At 40.4% G+C, this 25,970-nt stretch overlaps 1 protein-coding gene across 6 annotated transcripts in view; it reads right to left on the reverse strand.

The window, feature by feature from the left end:
* The window catches only part of NHSL1 (NHS like 1), a 228,286-nt gene that overhangs the window by 51,865 nt on the left and 150,451 nt on the right, over nt 1-25,970 (reverse strand). For 5 of the 6 annotated variants that reach the window (XM_073671331.1, XM_073671329.1, XM_073671334.1 and 2 more), the window contains exon 2: nt 18,104-18,256. In XM_073671331.1, coding sequence (XP_073527432.1) covers nt 18,104-18,256 — 153 coding nt within the window. Of the gene's footprint in view, nt 1-18,103; nt 18,257-22,024; nt 22,368-25,970 lie in introns of those variants that run through there. The other variant, XM_073671335.1, reaches the window with a different exon arrangement.

Consider the following 25,970-nt stretch of genomic DNA (forward strand, 5'->3'; position numbering starts at 1 on the left):
AAGCTGAGACTATTAAACTTCAGATCTTAGATGTCCTGAAGAATTTCAGTATTTTAATTATCAGTTTACAATTTCCCTTTCCCACTCATTTTCTAACAATTGTCTGAATTGCAAAGCACTGCGGAATATGTTGGCGCTATATAAATAAAAAGATTATTATCATTAATTGCAGCTAATGAGACACAGACATGTTATCAGGGTCCGTGCCCACAATGCATTTTTCAAGCATTTATACTGCGGAATTTTCGCAGCGTAAACGCTTGGGAAACGCTTGGTAATCCTTCCCCTATGGTCCCCAATGAAATTCCGCAATTTCAATGCCCATGCTGAGGAATTTTCTGCAGTGTTTTTGATGTGCGGAAAAATCCGCAGCATGTCCATTATTTGTGAGTTTACGCATGCGGAATTGCCTTCTTCAATGCATTAGAAAACGCAAGGCAATTGCGTATGTGCAACGCGCATCAAAAACGCACGAAAAACACGTGTCAAATTCCGCTTCATTTCTGCATCGTGGGCACATAGCCTCAAACTCGCCTTAAATCACATTTTTTCACTTTTTTTTTTGCATTTTGTTCCAAGTCGGATACACTGGTGTCGGTGTAAGGAAGACCCACCCTGGGTATTGGTGAGTTAATGTGACATTTTTTCTCTTTTTATGCGTACAGCTCCTATGTGAATCTTGGATGCATTTTAATAATAGCATATAAAGGGTTGCAAATATGAACATAGCCTTTAAACTTTCCTTTAGAGATGCTAAATCAAAGAAACAGAATATTGACCTCAAATTATATGGAATTTAAAGGGGTTGTCCACTACTGGACAACTTCAGTTTAATTAATTCAGGATGACGCCAATTAAAATAAAGGGGTTTTCCAAGGCTTGCAAATTGCACAGGATAGTTTGACGGCATAGTGGCCATGGCTGGGTATTGCACATCCACCGCCTATTAATTTGAATAGGTGGCAGATGTGCAGTACCCCGCCGCGGCCACTATACAGTTGACGGAGCTGTTCCGACCGCCGTTGATTGGTGGGGGGTGCCAAGTGTCACACCTCCACTGTTCACACATTAATGTACTATCCTAAGGATGGGCCATCAATGTTAAAGGGGTTGTACACTACTTTATATTACCCCCCCAATGTATCCCCCCGGGGCACCTAAGGATTTTTGTAATTAGCTTACGTTGCAGATAATGTCTGTGAGCGGCGCTATCACTGGCCGCTCACAGCCATCACGTGACCCCCAGCTGCAGCCGGCTCTGACATCCGCTGACGTCACGACAAGTGCTGGCAGCAGCCGGGGGTCTTTGTCTTCCTGGTTCCATGGTGGATGCCAGGCTGTGGGTGGGGTTTCCCCCCGCATCACAACCAGCATCTACCGCGTGGTCTGCCTCTCCCCATTCATTGGGAAAGCGTGCGGTGGATGCTGAGTGTGACGCGAGGGGTAACCCCGCCCACAACCCAGCAGCCACCCAGCGCTGAGTCACTCCTCACTTGTCGTGATGTCATCGTGGGGTCACGTGATGCCTGTGAGCGGCCACCGATAGCGCCGCTCGCAGGCAGAAACAGCAATGTAAGGTATTTACAAAAATCCTTAGGAGCCCCAGGGGAATACGTTGGGAGAGGGGGGGGTAATATAAAGTACTGGACAACTTCTTTAAAGTCCCAGACAACTCCTTTAAATACAATGGATGCACACCTCCAACGATATTGGTGCCACTGTTCCCAGAGTGCAGGCTGTAGTCAATGAGCGGCCGCTTGTCAACTGCAGCTTCTCAATATTCCGTCAGAGGAGACGTATGCTCCGAGGAAGCAGTAGAGGCAGCAGCTGATGAGTGGCCGCTCACTGGCTGCAGCCGGCACGTGGCACAAGTCATGTCCCTCTCCGGGAACAGCGGTGGCCACATCGCTAGCACTGCTGTGGGATGTGAGTACACACTGGTTTATTTTAATTGGGGTCCTGAATTGATTAAGCTGGGGCTGTCCAGTAGTGGATAACCCTTTTAAAGCAAGTTAATTAATTTCCTAGTATGGTGGATTGCATGTTATTATGAAATCGTTAATGTGGCACCAGTTAAATAACTCGGAGAATCGTGTAAATCAGAGGTGGACAGCATGTCTAGACAGGACTGCTACTTTCTTTATGGCAGAAATTAAAGTGATGACAATGACTCATATCGTCATCCTTTGGGACATAAAAGGCAGTCCCTACACAGAATTATAGTGCCTACATGGAAATGACAGAGGACACAAGGTTGATGTATTGTCCTATATTGTGAAAACACAATCTCCATAAATAAAGGGAGCTGAAAAGCGCCTCAAAATCTCGTGTTATTGTAAAAACAAGGATCATTTTCACATGGCTGAACAATGGGATGTGTTTGCTTTAATGTCTGCACCTGCACGTACCTGCTACTTGGGAATTCTCGTCTGCTTTTGTCTCATACATGGACACCGGGGTTCTCATAGCTGATTTAGAGTGAAGTCTATTGGCTCTTTATTACTTTCTGGCTACTGTCAAATGTTGTAGAACTGCTGGTCTGACCTTATACTCAGATCGACATGATCTCCAGACTTCCCAGGAGTATTCTAGCAACACATATTTACCACCCATCTACTGTAGCACAAGGGTCCCCTATCCTAACCAACTGTATGACTGTGGTGAGGAGGAGTTTTGTATGGTTGGAGGCATGCAGCAGTTTTATAAAGCCCACTACCCTACAGTGGTGCCCTATTAAGCCTCTGTACAAAACGTGGTGATAGTAACCTAAACCATCTACACATTAGGGTGTGACCCGTACCGGCGCCTGGGAATCAGCGGTACAGTTAGCGCTGTTCCCAAGCGCCAGGTTCTGAAGCGATCACTCATTGTCCTCTGCTTGCACTGCGATCAGCGTGAGCAAGGGACAATGGTAAGAGTTGTAGTCTGCTGCCAATGTCTTCAAAACCGGTAAAAATAAGAATAAAAAAAAAATCCTTATACTCGCCTATCTTGAAGCGACCACAAATGCCGAGGAGCCGGGGAGAATGACTCACTGCAGCAAGCGACCCCCTGATCTCCGCTGAGCTCATGAGCAGTGTCCTGTCACTCAGTGAGCTCAGCACAGTTCAGGGGCCCGCTCACTGGAGCGAGTCAATCTCCCCAGCTCCTAGGTGTGAGTGGTCAGGTGAATTACAGCGGGGGACACTTAGGACAGGTGAGTACAAAGATTTTTTTTTATTTTATTCTTATTTTTACACCAGAACACAACGGGAGCAGAATACTACTCTCAACACTGTCTCTTGCTCGCGCTGATCGCAATGATGAGGGAACAGCGCTAACTGTACACTGAGTCCCAAGCGCCAGTACATGTGATACTGATGGGGTACACGTTTGCCACACTGGTTTTTCCAGTACCGGAAATATCCGGACGTCTGAAAGAGGCCTTAGATGGCTTTTGGCTGAATGAGTCAGGTTTTTGCTACCCCATCTGAGAGCAGAATGATGCAGAGGCAGTGATCCTGATTCCAGCAATGTATCACTTATCGGGCTGCTTGCTGCAGTTTTGACAAAATCAACATTTTCTATTTCAGTTCTACCAGTCCTTTGAATATTGAGCTCTGCCCACACCACTGATTGGTAAGAGTTCTGTGTGCACTGTGCATAGGCAAAAAGTTGCCAATCAGTGGTGAAGGCGAGGTTATACAGAGCTCATGAATATGGATGATTACATGGCAGCATAATCTTCTGCTGAAAAAAACTGTGATTTTATCAAAACTACAGCAATCTGTCCAGTAAGTGGCATATTGCTTTTTGTCGCTAGATTATGCTGCTCTCAGATTAAGTGGCAAAAACCTGGAGACAGATTCCTTTTGACACTGGTATTATCAGTAATAATATATTTACTATTATGCAAATCATTAAAGAGGGAAAGCAGCAGACATTGGAAAGTCTACTGGAGTAACATGAGCCAACATGAGCAGGTGTAAGCCTCATAGTGAATTTAGCACATCATTCAGCTGCCCCTGAATCAGACAATGTACTCTAGTTGTGGACTGGAGTACATTTCTGCCAGAGATTATGACGCTTTTGTGGCGTAAATTATAGTGAATCTCTCATGTCTGTTCCACTCAGTCCCCCAAAAAGCCAGAAGTTGTAACCCTTTTTTATGCATCTTTTTAACTCCAGTTTTCTGACATAAAGAGTTTGATAAAGTCCCCCTTAGTTTTGGTTTAGATGCCATTCAGAACTTTTTTTTGGTCCTCCCTGTATGTCTATTTTGTAAGGTAGTGGGCAGACTGCACAATGGGTCCATTGAGTATGTGTTCAGATTTTTCTGTTGTAAGGAAAAAAGCTGCATAAAATATTAGCGTTTTTGACACATTTTACGTGCGCTTTTGGTGCGTTTTTATTTACATTTTTTCCTATTCATTTCAATGGGTGAAAAAAGCTGCAAAACTGCAGTAAGAATTGACATGCTGCAGATTTAAAGAAACATTTGGTTTAAATCCGCAAAGAAATAATAAGCAGCATGAAATGATTATAGAAATCTCATTCACTTTGATGGTACTGTAAAGTACATAATTTTTCAACCTTGAAAAATTAGTGGAAAAATCATAACAAAATTGTAGTGTGTGAACACGAACAAGCCCTCGTGTGGGCCTGTAGATATTGTTCTGCCTTGGCTCCAAATCTATATTCTTTAAACAGAAGTAGCTTATACTGCGTTTGCGTGTTGCTGCTTAAAGTATGTCTGTTCACACGGATTATACATGTGAATGACTCGTTACACTAAGTGAGACATGGGGATAGAGGACCGCATACATTAATCAGCAGACTGCTCTTATTCACACATGATTTACCAGAGGGCAGTCTGGGGCAAGTCACATAGTAAAAAGATTCATACCAGCTACTCCTTTATGGTCATACCCGAGCCGTGAAGAACGGCCACCTTCAGCCTCAGCTTCACTGCCAAAAGTCTATAACACAATGGAAAGTCAGAGCTGATGGATGAACATGGAGCTGGCTGCCTGTCTACAGCCTCCTGCCTTGGCTCCGTATCTAAGCTACATAAACTGATGTGACCTGACACTGTATCTAAGCTACATAAACTGGTGTGAACTGACACTGTATCTAAGCTACATAAACTGGTGTGAACTGACACTGTATCTAAGCTACATAAACTGATGTGAACTGACACTGTATCTAAGCTACATAAACTGGTGTGAACTGACACTATATCTAAGCTACATAAACTGGTGTGAACTGACACTGTATCTAAGCTACATAAACTGGTGTGAACTGACACTGTATCTAAGCTACATAAACTGGTGTGAACTGACACTGTATCTAAGCTACATAAACTGGTGTGAACTGACACTGTATCTAAGCTACATAAACTGCTGAGAACTGACACTGTATCTAAGCTACATAAACTGCTGAGAGCTGACATTGTATCTAAGCTACATAAACTGATGTGAACTGACACTGTATCTAAGCTACATAAACTGGTGTGAACTGACACTGTATCTAAGCTACATAAACTGGTGTGAACTGACACTGTATCTAAGCTACATAAACTGCTGAGAACTGACATTGTATCTAAGCTACATAAACTGATGTGACCTGACACTGTATCTAAGCTACATAAACTGCTGAGAGCTGACATTGTATCTAAGCTACATAAACTGATGTGAACTGACACTGTATCTAAGCTACATAAACTGCTGAGAGCTGACATTGTATCTAAGCTACATAAACTGATGTGAACTGACACTGTATCTAAGCTACATAAACTGGTGTGAACTGACACTGTATCTAAGCTACATAAACTGATGTGACCTGACACTGTATCTAAGCTACATAAACTGCCATGAACTGATACTGTATCTAAGCTACATGAACTGACATTGTATCTAAGCTACATAAACTGATGTGACCTGACACTGTATCTAAGCTACATAAACTGCTGAGAGCTGACATTGTATCTAAGCTACATAAACTGATGTGAACTGACACTGTATCTAAGCTACATAAACTGCCGTGAACTGACACTGTATCTAAGCTACATAAACTGCTGAGAACTGACACTGTATCTAAGCTACATAAACTGATGTGAACTGACACTGTATCTAAGCTACATAAACTGATGTGAACTGACACTGTATCTAAGCTACATAAACTGATGTGACCTGACACTGTATCTAAGCTACATAAACTGCCATGAACTGATACTGTATCTAAGCTACATGAACTGACATTGTATCTAAGCTACATAAACTGCTGAGAACTGACACTGTATCTAAGCTACATAAACTGCTGAGAACTGACACTGTATCTAAGCTACATAAACTGATGTGAACTGACACTGTATCTAAGCTACATAAACTGCCATGAACTGACACTGTATCTAAAGCTACATAAACTGATGTGAACTTACACTGTATCTAAAGCTACATAAACTGCTGAGAACTGACACTGTATCTAAGCTACATAAACTGATGTGAACTGACACTGTATCTAAGCTACATAAACTGGTGTGAACTGACACTGTATCTAAGCTACATCAACTGGTGTGAACTGACACTGTATCTAAGCTACATAAACTGGTGTGAACTGACACTGTATCTAAGCTACATAAACTGGTGTGAACTGACACTGTATCTAAGCTACATAAACTGGTGTGAACTGACACTGTATCTAAGCTACATAAACTGCTGAGAACTGACACTGTATCTAAGCTACATAAACTGCTGAGAGCTGACATTGTATCTAAGCTACATAAACTGATGTGAACTGACACTGTATCTAAGCTACATAAACTGGTGTGAACTGACACTGTATCTAAGCTACATAAACTGGTGTGAACTGACACTGCATCTAAGCTACATAAACTGCTGAGAACTGACATTGTATCTAAGCTACATAAACTGATGTGACCTGACACTGTATCTAAGCTACATAAACTGCTGAGAGCTGACATTGTATCTAAGCTACATAAACTGATGTGAACTGACACTGTATCTAAGCTACATAAACTGCCGTGAACTGACACTGTATCTAAGCTACATAAACTGCTGAGAACTGACACTGTATCTAAGCTACATGAACTGACATTGTATCTAAGCTACATAAACTGCTGAGAACTGACACTGTATCTAAGCTACATAAACTGCTGAGAACTGACACTGTATCTAAGCTACATAAACTGATGTGAACTGACACTGTATCTAAGCTACATAAACTGATGTGACCTGACACTGTATCTAAGCTACATAAACTGCCATGAACTGACACTGTATCTAAAGCTACATAAACTGATGTGAACTTACACTGTATCTAAAGCTACATAAACTGCTGAGAACTGACACTGTATCTAAGCTACATAAACTGATGTGAACTGACACTGTATCTAAGCTACATAAACTGGTGTGAACTGACACTGTATCTAAGCTACATCAACTGGTGTGAACTGACACTGTATCTAAGCTACATAAACTGGTGTGAACTGACACTGTATCTAAGCTACATAAACTGGTGTGAACTGACACTGTATCTAAGCTACATAAACTGGTGTGAACTGACACTGTATCTAAGCTACATAAACTGCTGAGAACTGACACTGTATCTAAGCTACATAAACTGCTGAGAGCTGACATTGTATCTAAGCTACATAAACTGATGTGAACTGACACTGTATCTAAGCTACATAAACTGGTGTGAACTGACACTGTATCTAAGCTACATAAACTGGTGTGAACTGACACTGTATCTAAGCTACATAAACTGCTGAGAACTGACATTGTATCTAAGCTACATAAACTGCTGAGAACTGACATTGTATCTAAGCTACATAAACTGCTGAGAGCTGACATTGTATCTAAGCTACATAAACTGATGTGAACTGACACTGTATCTAAGCTATATAAACTGCCGTGACCTGACACTGTATCTAAGCTACATAAACTGCTGAGAGCTGACATTGTATCTAAGCTACATAAACTGATGTGAACTGACACTGTATCTAAGCTACATAAACTGCCGTGAACTGACACTGTATCTAAGCTACATAAACTGCTGAGAGCTGACGTTGTATCTAAGCTACATAAACTGATGTGAACTGACACTGTATCTAAGCTACATAAACTGCCGTGAACTGACACTGTATCTAAGCTACATAAACTGATGTGAACTGACACTGTATCTAAGCTACATAAACTGATGTGACCTGACACTGTATCTAAGCTACATAAACTGCCGTGAACTGACACTGTATCTAAAGCTACATAAACTGATGTGAACTTACACTGTATCTAAAGCTACATAAACTGCTGAGAACTGACACTGTATCTAAGCTACATAAACTGATGTGAACTGACACTGTATCTAAGCTACATAAACTGAAGTGAACTGACACTTTATCTAAGCTACATAAACTGACGTGAACTGACATTGTATCTAAGCTACATAAACTGCTGAGAACTGACACTGTATCTAAGCTACATAAACTGCTGAGAACTGACACTGTATCTAAGCTACATAAACTGCTGAGATCTGACACTGTATCTAAGCTACATAAACTGATGTGAACTGACACTGTATCTAAGCTACATAAACTGCTGAGAACTGACACTGTATCTAAGCTACATAAACTGATGTGAACTGACACTGTATCTAAGCTACATAAACTGATGTGAACTGACACTGTATCTAAGCTACATAAACTGATGTGACCTGACACTGTATCTAAGCTACATAAACTGCCATGAACTGATACTGTATCTAAGCTACATGAACTGACATTGTATCTAAGCTACATAAACTGCTGAGAACTGACACTGTATCTAAGCTACATAAACTGCTGAGAACTGACACTGTATCTAAGCTACATAAACTGATGTGACCTGACACTGTATCTAAGCTACATAAACTGCCATGAACTGACACTGTATCTAAGCTACATAAACTGCTGAGAGCTAACATTGTATCTAAGCTACATAAACTGATGTGACCTGACACTGTATCTAAGCTACATAAACTGATGTGAACTGACACTGTATCTAAGCTACATAAACTGGTGTGAACTGACACTATATCTAAGCTACATAAACTGGTGTGAACTGACACTGTATCTAAGCTACATAAACTGGTGTGAACTGACACTGTATCTAAGCTACATAAACTGGTGTGAACTGACACTGTATCTAAGCTACATAAACTGGTGTGAACTGACACTATATCTAAGCTACATAAACTGGTGTGAACTGACACTGTATCTAAGCTACATAAACTGGTGTGAACTGACACTGTATCTAAGCTACATAAACTGGTGTGAACTGACACTGTATCTAAGCTACATAAACTGGTGTGAACTGACACTGTATCTAAGCTACATAAACTGCTGAGAACTGACACTGTATCTAAGCTACATAAACTGCTGAGAGCTGACATTGTATCTAAGCTACATAAACTGATGTGAACTGACACTGTATCTAAGCTACATAAACTGGTGTGAACTGACACTGTATCTAAGCTACATAAACTGGTGTGAACTGACACTGTATCTAAGCTACATAAACTGCTGAGAACTGACATTGTATCTAAGCTACATAAACTGATGTGACCTGACACTGTATCTAAGCTACATAAACTGCTGAGAGCTGACATTGTATCTAAGCTACATAAACTGATGTGAACTGACACTGTATCTAAGCTACATAAACTGCTGAGAGCTGACATTGTATCTAAGCTACATAAACTGATGTGAACTGACACTGTATCTAAGCTACATAAACTGGTGTGAACTGACACTGTATCTAAGCTACATAAACTGGTGTGAACTGACACTGCATCTAAGCTACATAAACTGCTGAGAGCTGACATTGTATCTAAGCTACATAAACTGATGTGAACTGACACTGTATCTAAGCTACATAAACTGCCGTGAACTGACACTGTATCTAAGCTACATAAACTGCTGAGAACTGACACTGTATCTAAGCTACATAAACTGATGTGAACTGACACTGTATCTAAGCTACATAAACTGATGTGAACTGACACTGTATCTAAGCTACATAAACTGATGTGACCTGACACTGTATCTAAGCTACATAAACTGCCATGAACTGATACTGTATCTAAGCTACATGAACTGACATTGTATCTAAGCTACATAAACTGCTGAGAACTGACACTGTATCTAAGCTACATAAACTGCTGAGAACTGACACTGTATCTAAGCTACATAAACTGATGTGAACTGACACTGTATCTAAGCTACATAAACTGATGTGACCTGACACTGTATCTAAGCTACATAAACTGCCATGAACTGACACTGTATCTAAAGCTACATAAACTGATGTGAACTTACACTGTATCTAAAGCTACATAAACTGCTGAGAACTGACACTGTATCTAAGCTACATAAACTGATGTGAACTGACACTGTATCTAAGCTACATAAACTGGTGTGAACTGACACTGTATCTAAGCTACATCAACTGGTGTGAACTGACACTGTATCTAAGCTACATCAACTGGTGTGAACTGACACTGTATCTAAGCTACATAAACTGGTGTGAACTGACACTGTATCTAAGCTACATAAACTGGTGTGAACTGACACTGTATCTAAGCTACATAAACTGGTGTGAACTGACACTGTATCTAAGCTACATAAACTGCTGAGAACTGACATTGTATCTAAGCTACATAAACTGCTGAGAGCTGACATTGTATCTAAGCTACATAAACTGATGTGAACTGACACTGTATCTAAGCTATATAAACTGCCGTGACCTGACACTGTATCTAAGCTACATAAACTGCTGAGAGCTGACATTGTATCTAAGCTACATAAACTGATGTGAACTGACACTGTATCTAAGCTACATAAACTGCCGTGAACTGACACTGTATCTAAGCTACATAAACTGCTGAGAGCTGACGTTGTATCTAAGCTACATAAACTGATGTGAACTGACACTGTATCTAAGCTACATAAACTGCCGTGAACTGACACTGTATCTAAGCTACATAAACTGATGTGAACTGACACTGTATCTAAGCTACATAAACTGATGTGACCTGACACTGTATCTAAGCTACATAAACTGCCGTGAACTGACACTGTATCTAAAGCTACATAAACTGATGTGAACTTACACTGTATCTAAAGCTACATAAACTGCTGAGAACTGACACTGTATCTAAGCTACATAAACTGATGTGAACTGACACTGTATCTAAGCTACATAAACTGAAGTGAACTGACACTTTATCTAAGCTACATAAACTGACGTGAACTGACATTGTATCTAAGCTACATAAACTGCTGAGATCTGACACTGTATCTAAGCTACATAAACTGATGTGAACTGACACTGTATCTAAGCTACATAAACTGCTGAGAGCTGACACTGTATCTAAGCTATATAAACTGATGTGAACTGACACTGTATCTAAGCTACATAAACTGCTGAGAGCTGACACTGTATCTAAGCTATATAAACTGATGTGAACTGACACTGTATCTAAGCTACATAAACTGCCGTGAACTGACACTGTATCTAAAGCTACATAAACTGATGTGACCTCACACTGTATCTAAGCTACATAAACTGATGTGACCTGACCCTGTATCTAAGCTACATAAACTGCTGAGAACTGACACTGTATCTAAGCTACATAAACTGCTGAGAACTGACACTGTATCTAAGCTACATAAACTGATGTGAACTGACACTGTATCTAAGCTACATAAACTGCCATGAACTGACACTGTATCTAAGCTACATAAACTGCAGTGAACTGACACTGTATCTAAGCTACATAAACTGATGTGACCTGACCCTGTATCTAAGCTACATAAACTGCTGAGAACTGACATTGTATCTAAGCTACATAAACTGCTGAGAACTGACACTGTATCTAAGCTACATAAACTGCTGAGAACTGACACTGTATCTAAGCTACATAAACTGCCGAGAACTGACACTGTATCTAAGCTACATAAACTGCCATGAACTGACACTGTATCTAAGCTACATAAACTGCTGAGAACTGACACTGTACCTAAGCTACATAAACTGATGTGAACTGACATTGTATCTAAGCTACATAAGCTGCTGAGAACTGACACTGTATCTAAGCTACATAAACTGCCGTGAACTGACACTGTACCTAAGCTACATAAACTGATGTGAACTGACACTGTATCTAAGCTACATAAACTGATGTGAACTGACACTGTATTTAAGCTACATAAACTGCTGAGAACTGACACTGTATCTAAGCTACATAAACTGATGTGAACTGACATTGTATCTAAGCTACATAAACTGATGTGAACTGACACTGTATCTAAGCTACATAAACTGATGTGAACTGACACTGTATCTAAGCTACATAAACTGATGTGAACTGACATTGTATCTAAGCTACATAAACTGCCGTGAACTGACACTGTATCTAAGCTACATAAACTGATGTGACCTGACCCTGTATCTAAGCTACATAAACTGCTGAGAACTGACACTGTATCTAAGCTACATAAACTGCTGAGAACTGACACTGTATCTAAGCTACATAAACTGCTGAGAACTGACACTGTATCTAAGCTACATAAACTGCTGAGAACTGACACTGTATCTAAGCTACATAAGCTGCCGTGAACTGACACTGTATCTAAGCTACATAAGCTGCTGAGAACTGACACTGTATCTAAGCTACATAAACTGATGTGAACTGACACTGTATCTAAGCTACATAAACTGATGTGAACTGACACTGTATCTAAGCTACATAAACTGCCGTGAACTGACACTGTATCTAAGCCACATAAACTGATGTGAACTGACACTGTATCTAAAGCTACATAAACTGATGTGAACTGACACTGTATCTAAGCTACATAAACTGCTGAGAACGGACACTGTATCTAAGCTACATAAACTGCTGAGAACTGACACTGTATCTAAGCTACATAAACTGCTGAGAACTGACACTGTATCTAAGCTACATAAGCTGCCGTGAACTGACACTGTATCTAAGCTACATAAGCTGCCGAGAACTGACACTGTATCTAAGCTACATAAGCTGCAGTGAACTGACACTGTATCTAAGCTACACAAACTGCCGTGAACTGACACTGTATCTAAGCTGACGTAAGCTGACATGAACTGACACTGTATCTAAGCTACATAAACTGATGTGAACTGACACTGTATCTAAGCTGACATGAACTGACACTGTATCTAAGCTACATAAACTGATGTGAACTGACACTGTATCTAAGCTGACATGAACTGACACTGTATCTAAGCTACATAAACTGATGTGAACTGACACTGTATCTAAGCTGTCGTAAGCTGACGTGAACTGACACTGTATCTAAGCTACATAAACTGATGTGAACTGACACTGTATCTAAGCTGATGTAAGCTGACATGAACTGACTGTATCTAAGCTGACATGACCTGACACTGTATCTAAGCTACATAAACTGACTTGTGTGATGGGGACCTTGCTCGCCCTTCTAGTGGGAGGTAGGGTTGGTGTATAGTGAGTAAGGCTCTGTTCACATGTCCAGTAATCATCCGTTAGAACGAATCCAGCAGCAATCTGTTGGCAAAAAAAGTTGTGCAGACACAAAAACTTTTGTCCGTTCTTAAAAAACTGATTTCATTGATCCCTGTATTGTCTTGTTTGATAGCTGATAAATGCTACTTGGCACTTCTATCAGTGAAACCACAGATACATGAAGCTGCCCCTTTACTTTGTAGAGCGCCGACTTTAGAAGTTGCCAGAACCCCAGAGGAATACAGGATATATAGCCGGCGTTGCTCAATGAAAAGAAACGATTCGATCCCAATAGGTAATAGATGTAGGTTTATTTCTCTGTACAAGCGACGCGTTTCTGGGTCGGACTGACCCCTTTGTCTAAAAGTCTTTAACTGTAGAATATTGATGATTATGGCTGGATCACTTATGATAAATGTTGTTTGGGTAGCCACCTTGGGGCTCGTGCACACGACTATATCTTCGGTCCAAGTACTATCAAAAAATCAGACAGCACTCGGACCAATGTTATTCAATGGCGCAGTGCAGATGAGCAATTTTTCATGGTGTTGTGTGAACCTTCCCTTTAGAATGAAATGTCTGCTTTCCTATTATAAGGCTTGTTTTTCATTCACAATTAGCATATATACCTTAGAAGCTACATACTGTACATGCTAAACATGTCCATAGGGCTCTATGATCAGAAGCAGCCAAAAGAATGGCTCCCATCTGGCCAGTGTACATCTGGCCACTGAAAAAAAAAAAAGGATACAAATACTGAGGTAAAGAGCTCACAAATACTCAAGGTGTGCATGTGGCCTTAGACCACACGTGTCAAACTCTGACCAGCGGGCCAAACCTGGCCTGCAGGGTGGTTACATTTGGCCCCCGACACCAGAACAACCATTACTCTGTATGGAGGACTATGTGAGGCCCATTATTCTGTATGGAGGACTATGCGGGGCCCATTATACTGTATGGAGGACTACGCGAGGCTCCTTATTCTGTTTGGAGGACTGTGTGGGGCTCATTATTCTGTATGGAGGACTATGTGGGGCCCATTATTCTGTATGGAGGACTATGTGGGGCCCATTATTCTGTATGGAGGACTATGTGGGGCCCATTATTCTGTATGGAGGACTATGTGGGCTCATTATTCTGTATGGAGGACTATGTGGGGTTCATTATTCTGTATGGAGGACTATGTGGGGCCCATTATTCTGTATGGGGGACTATGTGGGGCCCATTATTCTGTATGGGGGACTATGTGGGGCCCATTATTCTGTATGGGGGACTATGTGGGGCCCATTATTCTGTATGGGGGACTATGTGGGGCCATTATTCTGTTTGGAGGACTATGTGGGGCCCATTATTCTGTAAGGAGGACTATGTGGGGCCCATTATTCTGTAAGGAGGACTATGTGGGGCCCATTATTCTGTAAGGAGGACTATGTGGGGCCCATTATTCTGTAAGGAGGACTATGTGGGGCCCATTATTCTGTATGGAGGACTATGTGGGGCCCATTATTCTGTATGGAGGACTATGTGGGGCCCATTATTCTGTATGGAGGACTATGTGGGGCCCATTATTCTGTATGGAGGACTATGTGGGGCCCATTATTCTGTATGGAGGACTATGTGGGGCCCATTATTCTGTATGGAGGACTATGTGGGGCCCATTATTCTGTATGGAGGACTATGTGGGGCCCATTATTCTGTATGGAGGACTATGTGGGGCCCATTATTCTGTATGGAGGACTATGTGGGGCCCATTATTCTGTATGGAGGACTATGCGGGGCCCATTATTCTGTATGGAGGACTATGCGGGGCCCATTATTCTGTATGGAGGACTATGCGGGGCCCATTATTCTGTATGGAGGACTATGCGGGGCCCATTATTCTGTATGGAGGACTATGCGGGGCTCATTATTCTGTATGGAGGACTATGCGGGGCCCATTATTCTGTATGGAGGACTATGCGGGGCTCATTATTCTGTATGGAGGGCTATGTGGGGCTCATTATACTGTATGGAGGGCTATGTGGGGCCCATTATTCTGTATGGAGGGCTATGTGGGGCCATTATTCTGTATGGAGGGCTATGTGGGGCCCATTATTCTGTATGGAGAACTATGTGGGGCCCATTATTCTGTATGGAGGACTATGTGGGGCTCATTATTCTGTATGGAGGACTATGTGGGGCTCATTATACTGTATACTGGTTGGCCCACGACTTTGTGAACGTTTTTCATTTTGGCCCTCTGTGTGTTTAAGTTTGACTTCCCTGCCTTAGACGCTGCGTTTTTGAAGCAGCAAAAATACACAGGGTCAAAAACGCACCAAAAGCTCATCGTGGGAATGTAACCTTAGGACACGTGCACACGTTGAGTATTCGGTGAATTTTTTTAACTCAATATTTGGAACCCAAAACCAGGAGCGGAACAATCAGAGGAAAGGTATAATAGAAACACGTCACCACTTCTGTATTTATCACCCACTCCTGGACTTTACTGCAACATCTTCATTAAAACGACAAATCTGGCTGTCCACCATAGCAGATACTCCTGCAGACACCAATCTATGTATCCTTAAATGCACTTAAAGGCAAATACTAAAGCAGATAAACTAGCCATATGTGTTACCAAGGGCACACTATATGGATCAGACTGGATTTCCCAAAGTTATTCCATGTTCCCATGGTGACAGGTCTCGTGAACATTGAAAAAAAAGCTGAGCATCTGTGCAGACCTGACGGTGACTCCTCCACCTCACGGAGAACTCCTTCTTAAATTCCAGCCCTTCAGTGTAACGTAAGATTAGTAGTAAGACAGCATAAGCTTTTAAGCAGGATTAGTATCCCTAGAGCTGAGACCAGTCCTATCCCCCCATGGAGTGGTTAGATAGTCATTATATTTCCTCCCGGCTACACACAGCAAGGAAACTCAAAACCTAAATAGGACCATTATTCCTCAGTCAATAGCAATATACAATCTCAATGGTGACAGAGACTGGCCGACCATGGGCCGATATTGCCTAATATCGCTTCATGTTGTACAAGGTTCCTTTTAACTCTACAACTATTTTATTGTTATTTTATTTTTTTATGGCGTTTTTTACAATCTTCTTAAGCAGTGACATGTTTTAACCCCTTCCTGACATGGTGATTTTCCATTTTTCTTTTATCCTCTTCTTTTTTCAAGAGCCATAACTTTTTTTATTTTTCCGTCCCCATAGCCATATGAGGGCTTGTTTTTTTTTTTTGCGGGACGTGTTGTTTTTTGGATTTTATATTGATCATGTTCACTATACAGTAAAATGACCTGGCAATATGATTCTCCAGGTCAGTACAATTATGAAGATACCAAATTTCTATAGTGGAAGAAAAAATGTGGCTTGTGTTGCCATTTTCCGAGACCCATAATGTTTTCAATTTCTGTCCGCTGCGGCTGTGTGAGGACTTGTTTTTTGCACGCTGAGCTGATTTTTATACCATTTTGGGGTAGACATGATGTTTTCATTGCCTATTATTGCATTTTTTTTGCAGTGTTGCAACATCCGAAAAAAAAAAAATTGTCATTGATATTTTTTTTCTCTTATTACACTGTTTACCAATCAGGTTAATTCATTTTATATTTTGATAGATCAGACTTTTTACAAGCGTAACGATACCACATATGTGTATTTTTTTCTTTATTTTTAATGGGGCAAAAGGGGGGTTATTTGAACTTTTCCGATTTTTTTATATTTTTAAAAACATTTTACTTTTCATTGTACTTGTTAGTCCCCTTAAGGGACTTGAATCTGCGATCATCTGATCACTTGTGCCATACCACTGTATTGCTGTATATAGCAAAAATCACGGTCTCCAATGAACTCCAGCCAGAAGCTGGCGTTCACAGTAGTACTGTCATGACAGGTAAGAAGGTCTTCAGTCGACCTCCGGCTGTCATGGCAACTCCTAGGCAGCCGACAATTGCGTCATGTAGGGACGACATGCCCCACGGCCAGCGTGTTGTAAATGCCGCTGTCAGAGATTGACGACAATACTTAACAGGTTAACAGCTGCGGCTGTTAGAGGCAGATGATGGCTGAATATCACAGCCATCATCTGCCGGTAAAGATGCGGACTCAGTTTCTGAGCCTGCATCAAATGCAAAGAGCCGGAATATGATGTAACTGTATGTCATATGTTAGTAAGAGGTTAAAGAGGACCTGTCACTTGCCATAAATATGTCATTTTTATGTGGTGTAAATGCTTATTTTCTCCTGAATTTTGAGTTTTTTTTTCTTTTGTTCCTGTTCCTTTCCATTCCAGAGGCTCTCTCTTCCTTGTACATAGTCTTGTTAGGCAAGTGGGTGGTATCCTCAACTGTTCTAATTGGGCATCTCTATGATGACTCTGCCCAGTTGGCTGAAAAAAGACAAGATTTACATTCGAAGAGGCGGCCCCAATTCAGGAATGGAGAGGCACAAGAAAAAATAACAAACAATGGCGAATTCAAGAGAATTTCACACTTATTATAAGTGACAGATCTTTTTTTGAGTAGCACAGAAGTCCTTACCTCGCAGCACTGTCTTCAGGTTGACTTTGGCTTGCTTGTGCAGATCTTCTACGCATTCAGGTCTGGATGATGGAAGGAAGACATTCTCCTGTTGGTGCCAAGACGCTGTGTAATGAACCGTCCACTTACTTTCATCATCTAGATTGGAAACCGCTAGTGAAAAGAAAAAAAACTTTGCTTTAGAGGTAAAACAAGTGATAAATTACCTTTTCTAAACTATGCACATTATGTTGCCAACAACTATTACTCTTGATCCCACATAAACCTGCACATTCAAGCGATGGAGAAAATGGGAATGGCAGACCATTCTGGCAGCCGCTCCTCTACCAGGGTAACATAGGTTCTAACTCTTTTCTACCTAATATCTGCCATCAGGAAACTCTGGAAATGTCCCACATACATTAGATCTGTGGCCTCTCCTGAAACATAAAAACAGCAGGTTGAGCTTTCTAATCTATATTGTTCCGCCAGCTTTGAAAGTGACCTGTTTGCTTGAATGTGTTTAATGCAACAATCTGGAGATGATTCTGCATCTTCCCAGTTGGTTTTCTGCTTGAGGAAGCTGATAAATGAAGAAGCAGCTGGCATTGTGTCCAAGATGCGGCTGGCAGCACTAGTAACTGAGCTGTGTCAAATATTTGGCCTACAGCATACGGCTTATCTTCAAATTAATGGCTCTGGTAACTGAGATATATCTACTCAGCAATTCTGTTCACTTGTTCAAGGTGAATATTAGAAAACAGAATCCTAAATAAATTTATGTTGCTTGCAGATTTCAGATTGGAAGAAATTAAAATAATGAAATATAGCATCTGAGATAAGACATGCATAGAATAAGGTAATTTGTGATTATACCAGCTCTATAAACCATAGCAAAATTAGGCAAAAGGTGATGAACCAGTTAACTAGAAAGAAGCTGGATAATCAATACAATTACATACTAAAACCAAGATTAGCCGGATTAAGCGATGGAAGTAAGCCAACCTCCACTTGCCTGTATTTTACATGACACACACAAGAGAAATATAGGGCAGAAGATCCTAATAATCCCATTTATTGTGAAAAGGATTTAGCATAGTTCTATGATTTTAAGAAAGATGAGAAAATTGTCAAAATCACATTAAAATTTGGCTGAAACTGTCATGTCGAATCCAAATGCCATAAATGAGAGTGTTTGCAGTGTTTATACACTGAATTCCATTTCAAGACAAGAAATGCCATCTGCTATCAAATATGTTTTTTTATCTGAAAGGAAACCAATATTAAACATCAAGGAATCAACTTTCTGGAGAAAGGGTACTCTTATAACCAGCATGTACCAACGTTCAACTAAAATAAGTGTGCCAGATTGCTTTCTGCTGCTGTCATGGATATACACACGCATATAATAATCCCCAGAGGCAAGTGACAATGGAAAATACAGTACCGCCATATGGATCCAGAAATGATATCCTGCAGAAATTAGTACGTGCTAAAAACAGAGCCTTCAGGACACACTTGGCTGCAGAGCATGGTCTACTCCCAAATATCCAGCTAATTACTAGTCAGACGTTTCATCCAACCCCACAAGGTAGCTCCAGGCTGATCCACCTTTTATGATGGGGTGAGAAGTTGAAGTACTTTACTTTCAGTCATCAAAGGAAAATGTTATTCTGTTCGGCCAATAAACAGTTTGAGATTAAAATTTAGGATTTAACTAAAGGACCAATTACTCAAAGAGCCATAAGGAACATTCAGGACTGGCGCACATCTGAGAGGAGCCTCTAGGTAATGGCCAACAGCTAATAGTCTTGCTGTACTTCCGACTAAGGTGAAGTACCAGCATGTTTTACGACATCATGTTACAAGATATCAAATGTAAACGGAGCGAAAACTGATCAATGAGTAATTATTACTTTACTTTCTAAATCCCAATCTACAGATTACCAAAGTTACACAGTAACAACTAAATGTGTCCAAAAATAGTTAACAAATCTCCTCCTTTTGTGAAAGCACTTTGTTATCTAAAAGTGTCGTTTATTCTATATACAAGTAAACTAATAAGTGACCTAATACCCGCACAATGATCAATCAGGCTGATGATATATCTAACTTTAGGTTAGGAGTCTATCGCCATAGACAAAGTAGCCAATTGTCCATAACCTGAATGCTAGCTATTGAAACGTAAAAAGCTCTGTAACAACATTGGCAAACTACATAAAGGACAGTGTTAGTTCTGTGCCAACACTAGTATAACTAGGTATAGTTATCTCAGAGTTTAGCACTGTTCCTTTGCAGAGCTGGGGTCCTGAGTTAAAATCCCACCAAGGACAATATCTGTAAGGAGTTTGTATGTTCTCTCCGTGTTTGAGTGGGTTTCCTCTGGGTTCTCCGGTTTCCTCCCACACTCCACAATTGTACTGATAGGGGATTTAGAGTGTAAGCCCCAATGGGAGCAGTGACAATAATTTCAGTAGAGCGCAGTGGAAATGAATGGTGCTATAAAGGTGAGTTAGAAAAACATGTGGCCATTACTTACATTACATGTCTACAACAACCACATTTATAGTGGCAAGCCTACTACACCTACAGCTTTCCTTTGACATTGTATCTGCCGCTATCTAATTAATTACTCATTGGATGACTGATTTACACGTTGCGGCCGCAGTGCAGCTGACGTGCGCCCATGATGAGGCCGACAGCCATGCCAACATGTTGATCAGCAAGGCTTACAATTTGCTGCGTGGGTATTTAACAAAACGACAGTATACCACGTGGCCCTTAACAATGAGATGTTAATGTTTTAGCTGCAGTGAATTTGAAAACTGCGTCAATCGACGGAGTTCTCGGACTGCATGGTGCAGCTGCAATGTGTAGATATAGAATGTAATGAATGTTATTGATGACAACAAATAGTTCTCCTGATTAAATATTACTTGATGATTTTTGATGAAGTAATTGTACTTTACAGTGCTTCATATGTTAGAACAGGTTATGTGTGTGTAACCAGCACAACCAGGTGGAATGTGATATATCTGTTGTAAGATGACAATAGCCCCCGGCACCCAGGGGCTTATATGGTTATAAACCGACAGATGCCTTTACAGTTCACCATAACAACCCCCAAGACCACAACCGCAGTCTATGCTTCTTTAAAGACCTAACCTAAGATTCCAGATTTCATTTACAATAATGATGATTTGAAATACTTGTTCAATGCTACCTTGCATTTCAGTGATCCCTAGTTACAACTCTGCAGCAAGTGCTCATTGTCGGTAAAGCCCCGGTAGCACGCTGCTACCAGCTCTATTGTTCAGGAACTTGTGCTTAGGGAGGTTCTCTAAACACATCTCTAGGCTGAGCTCGCTGCATTGCAAATCCTAATTCAACAAAGCTTTTCATGGGCACGCTGAGAGGATGGAGCACAGCCTACAAATTAATTCCATTTATTAGTAATCTCTATGGAGTAGACTTAACAATCTAGAAACCCAGCTCCGAGAGAGGCGCTTACTATCAAAACAAGAGACGTGATCAGTGATACAATCCTACGTATTTACACCACTAAAATCACAATAAGGTACAATAAATCAAGATTTACTATCATCAGACTCTGTGTGATAAACCATCTCCATGCCAATACTCCCAAAAAAATCTCTTAACACAAAAATGTTAACAAAAATACCTTAAAATATATGCATTCACATGACAATTCAATCTGCAAAATATTAACCCAAAGAGTTTACTACAGAGACATGCATCTTGAGAAAAAAATGATAGAAAGTGCATGTTGGACTAAAGCCATGACATTGACAGCAAATCCTGCCACCCAGCATATTCCTTACAAAACATTATCTCAATATCATCCTCATTCACTAGGCACGGACATAAAATGGATAGTCTTCTAACAGGCCCCTCGGAGCCCATTTGTAAAGGAATACTTACTCTTCTTCTTGAACAGGCTGATGAGTGACTTCAGCTTGGTGTTGATAAACACGACCATTTCTGATGAGCTTCAAAGTTCAAAGCCCATAGAGAACTTACATGTGCGTTAAAGAGCCGTGTCCACCACCTTCCACTGATGATCCTTCTAGTTGTTACTGTTGTAGCATCACAGCCTAAAACTTGCTGTTAAGCCTTGACCCTGAAAACCCTTGTCCATGGTATAATCTCTGAGCAGATGTGGGAAAAAGATTCTTCTATGAGAAGACCTGAGCCAAGGCTTAGTTCACTTGTGCTTCAGACTTTCTGCCTGGTTGCATCTACACCCCCCCCCCCCCTTCTTGTCATCTCTCTTCCTCTACCCCCCACCTTTCCACCATCCCCAGAGTTGCCTCAGCTCAGTTCCCTGTGTCAGTGAAGTTCCTAAGCTCCAGCTCAGCACTGTGAAAGGGGCAGTATTGGCTTTCCGCTATTGTTATGTGAACACGCCCCTACCTCCCTGAGACCAGTCTGTTCTGTAGGGCTGTAAGGAGATGAGAGCCCATTTCTATGTGTTTGTTGAGTCTATCTGGCCATGCTGCTATCATTTACATTACTTTTGTTCTTTGCTAATAAGAGGGTATAGTCGTCTAGGAAAATTGACTTCTCCGAAAGACAAGTTTTAGGAAGAGCATAATACTTGGTATGTTGGAAAGTGGTAACATTTAATGTATGGTTCTAAACAGACAGGTGCATTGTCTGCAAATTCTACCGAGGAAAAAAGAGGAGATCTATTTCACCACTTGTGACCCAGTTTTACAAAGAAAAAAAAATACTCTGCCTTCTTCTACCTGTACCAAAGTATACAATTCTATTTTTGTTTTTTGGGGATTTGACGTAAACTTATTAAAACATTTTCCAAGAAGTTTGCATGAATTTTTAAATTTGAGTAAATGTCTATAAGTCTAAATATTAATAAATGTCATTTGACATTAGGTTTCTTCCTACATAGTATACTTGGCATAACAAATTTCAACTATTATTATTATTTTTTTTTTTTACAAAAGAAACTCCCAAAACAATTTAGAATATTTTATTTTAACTAGTGTTTTAAAAGAAAGGTTGTAGGACATGCAAAATGTATTAAACACATTTATGGTATCTGGGGCTGGACGTCCATGCCTGTGCCAGTCAGACAATTCACATGTGATGGCTTCCCAGACAAAAACAAGGAGGGGGCACAAGGTCAACCAAGTAGGCCCATTACAACAAGTGCAAGGTATTTGGTGCATAGCTGAACACTCCGGAACAACGGAGGCCTTTTCTTTCCCATCAAAAGGAGTTTACATCTATGCATCTGCCACTCAATGGGAGGAGCGCCCGAATTACAATTAAGACGATATATCAATGTCTGGCCAAAACGTGAACTTTATATTTGGATCTATTGCAATCAATTTCAAATGTAACAAATAAAGTACAGAAATCACCAACAGTGTTCCACAACAGTATAAAAAGTCCACATTTTCAGAATAATCAGTGCATAGAGTTGATGCCGAATTTTTATTTAAATTTCGAACCATTTTCATGTTGGTTAATACTGCACTTTATTTGTAATATTTGAAGCAGATTGCAAGGGATCATACATTAGATACAAGAGTCGACTGCTTTTTTTTCTATGTATGCTGCTAATGACAGAATTGAGGAATCTGATGCACTAGTCGGATGCATGGTCTGTAAAGGTTTATATACTTCTCATTGTGCTATTTTTGTATGATCTTTATATTGTTATCATCACACGATGTAGAACATTTTTTATATTGTTATCATACGATATAGAACTTTTTTATATCATCATACATCCTAGAACTTTTTTTATATTGTTATTATACGATAGAACATTTTCTTATATTGCTATCATCATATGATGTAGAACTTTTTTTATATTGGTATCACACGCTCTAGAACATTTTTTTTTACACTTAGTATCACACGCTCTAGAACATTTTTTATTACACTTACTTCAAAGAATACAGTGGATCTGTATACAAGATTAGTTGGGCCATAGACACACAAATGTAGACTGGTGTGAGGAATTTTCTATTATGTACTTATTATCAAAATATAAAGACATAAATAAACCAAGGACAACATCTGCACGGAGTTTGTATGTTCTCCCCCGTGTTTGCCTGGGTTTCCTCTCACATTCCAAAGACATACTGATAGGGAATGTACATTGTGAGCCCCAATGGGGACAGTGCCCATAATACCTGAAAAGCACTGTGGACTTAATGGCGCTATATAAGTGAGTAAAATAAATAAATAAATAAAAATAAATATTTCCAATGGTATCAAATATATAAGGCTAATAAACTAATCAGTTGTATTTTTTTTTCCCCAAATTGCATCGGCTAAAAATAAAAAAATTTTCACCACGAATGCAAAAATCCTCAAGTGTTTTAATTGTGAAAACAGTATTTGAATATTTAATGGAGCTATCGGCTGATTGCAGTGGTAAAGTCATATCCATTTTTCCCTTCTTCCACCCATCACCCCTCTCCTACATTCACATTTCCACATGACCTGTTCAGTGCAGCCATCTGGGACAGACACTTCCACGGTCACACACAGGATGCCTGCAGCCAGCCTATAATAAAAGGATAATTGACCCAGACACATTGCCGTCAGGAGCGGGAGGATTCAGCAGGTTGCTATGTAAAAGCGCACCTTACATTCATAGCAATAGCTATTCATTGAAGGTTAACTGCTTTTAGTGGCAAAGAAAGGACATTGGACATTTATACTGCTGCAGCAATATTTTTTATAAATTTAATAACCACAATACAAATAAAGTATTAGAAACTATTTCCAAAAATGACATCTACGAATTTATTTCCCACCCAGAATGGTATCATTACCAATGTGTGCAAGCAACAAAAGACATTCATCTGCCTCCTTATCACAAATGTCACAGGTTGACAAAGACCTCTTTCATATCACACATCCCCCCTGTTTATTTTAATTGTGGACCATCTCCTGCCTCCACCAAACTCATGAGGGGTTGCAGTGAAAGGAAGGGGGTGATAAGGAGACACTGGGACACTTATCAGCATGCAGATACAGAACCAGCTCAGACTATTCTGCGTCCTACAGTTATATGGCTATATACAGCAGCATTTAGGGCCTGTTACACTGGGCAATTAAGTTTTGTTATTTTCTAAACAATCGCAACCATAATTGGTCAGTGTAAATGCACAAATAGATCGTCCAATGATGATAAAACTATTATTCTTTATTGATCCAAATTGATTGTGCATGTAGTATCGGTAAATGGTAATGATGCTTTTATTGAACTCTACAATGCCTAACACACAGTCTTCTGTAAAGATGTCGCAAGGCAACAATGACACTGCCGGCCAGAGAGACAGTGACTGCGCCCCGGTTATCTGGTTATGCCATATATGCCTTAGAACGTTCTTTCTATTTTTCATTGCTGAAATTCTGAGATTTTTACATTTTTATTACGAAGTGAATACTTTTTTCCCCTGTAGATAAATGAGCAACCACCATAGTTGCTTACAATGGGATATACCAAGCAGACAGAGCCTGTTTATTCGGTATATTAACTAGGATTTTATGAGGGCATCTTCTGGTTTAAAAACCCTTTATTCAAACACCAACACCCTATTAGCAAATCCTGAGCTAGTAAGCCGGTTCCCTTTTCTTGTTCTTTAGCTATTAACCAGAGCAAAGAGATCATTGATTTTCCAGTATAATATTCCATGTTCCCAGTTGTGGTATTAAAGGGGTTGCTTCAAAAAGTATTACCGTTCAACCGATTAGGTGATACGCTTTTAATTGTGATGGGGCTGACTACAGGGGCCCCTAATGATCACAAGAATGGAAGTCCCGGGTTAAAGGGACTCTGTCAGCACAGGATGACTGTTCAAACAGTGCACCCTTGGAATGACCA

This window comes from Phyllobates terribilis, unplaced genomic scaffold, assembly GCF_046119375.1.
Source record: "Phyllobates terribilis strain yellow unplaced genomic scaffold, ASM4611937v1 Scaffold_3__8_contigs__length_932513732, whole genome shotgun sequence".
Taxonomy (NCBI): Eukaryota; Metazoa; Chordata; class Amphibia; order Anura; family Dendrobatidae; genus Phyllobates; species Phyllobates terribilis.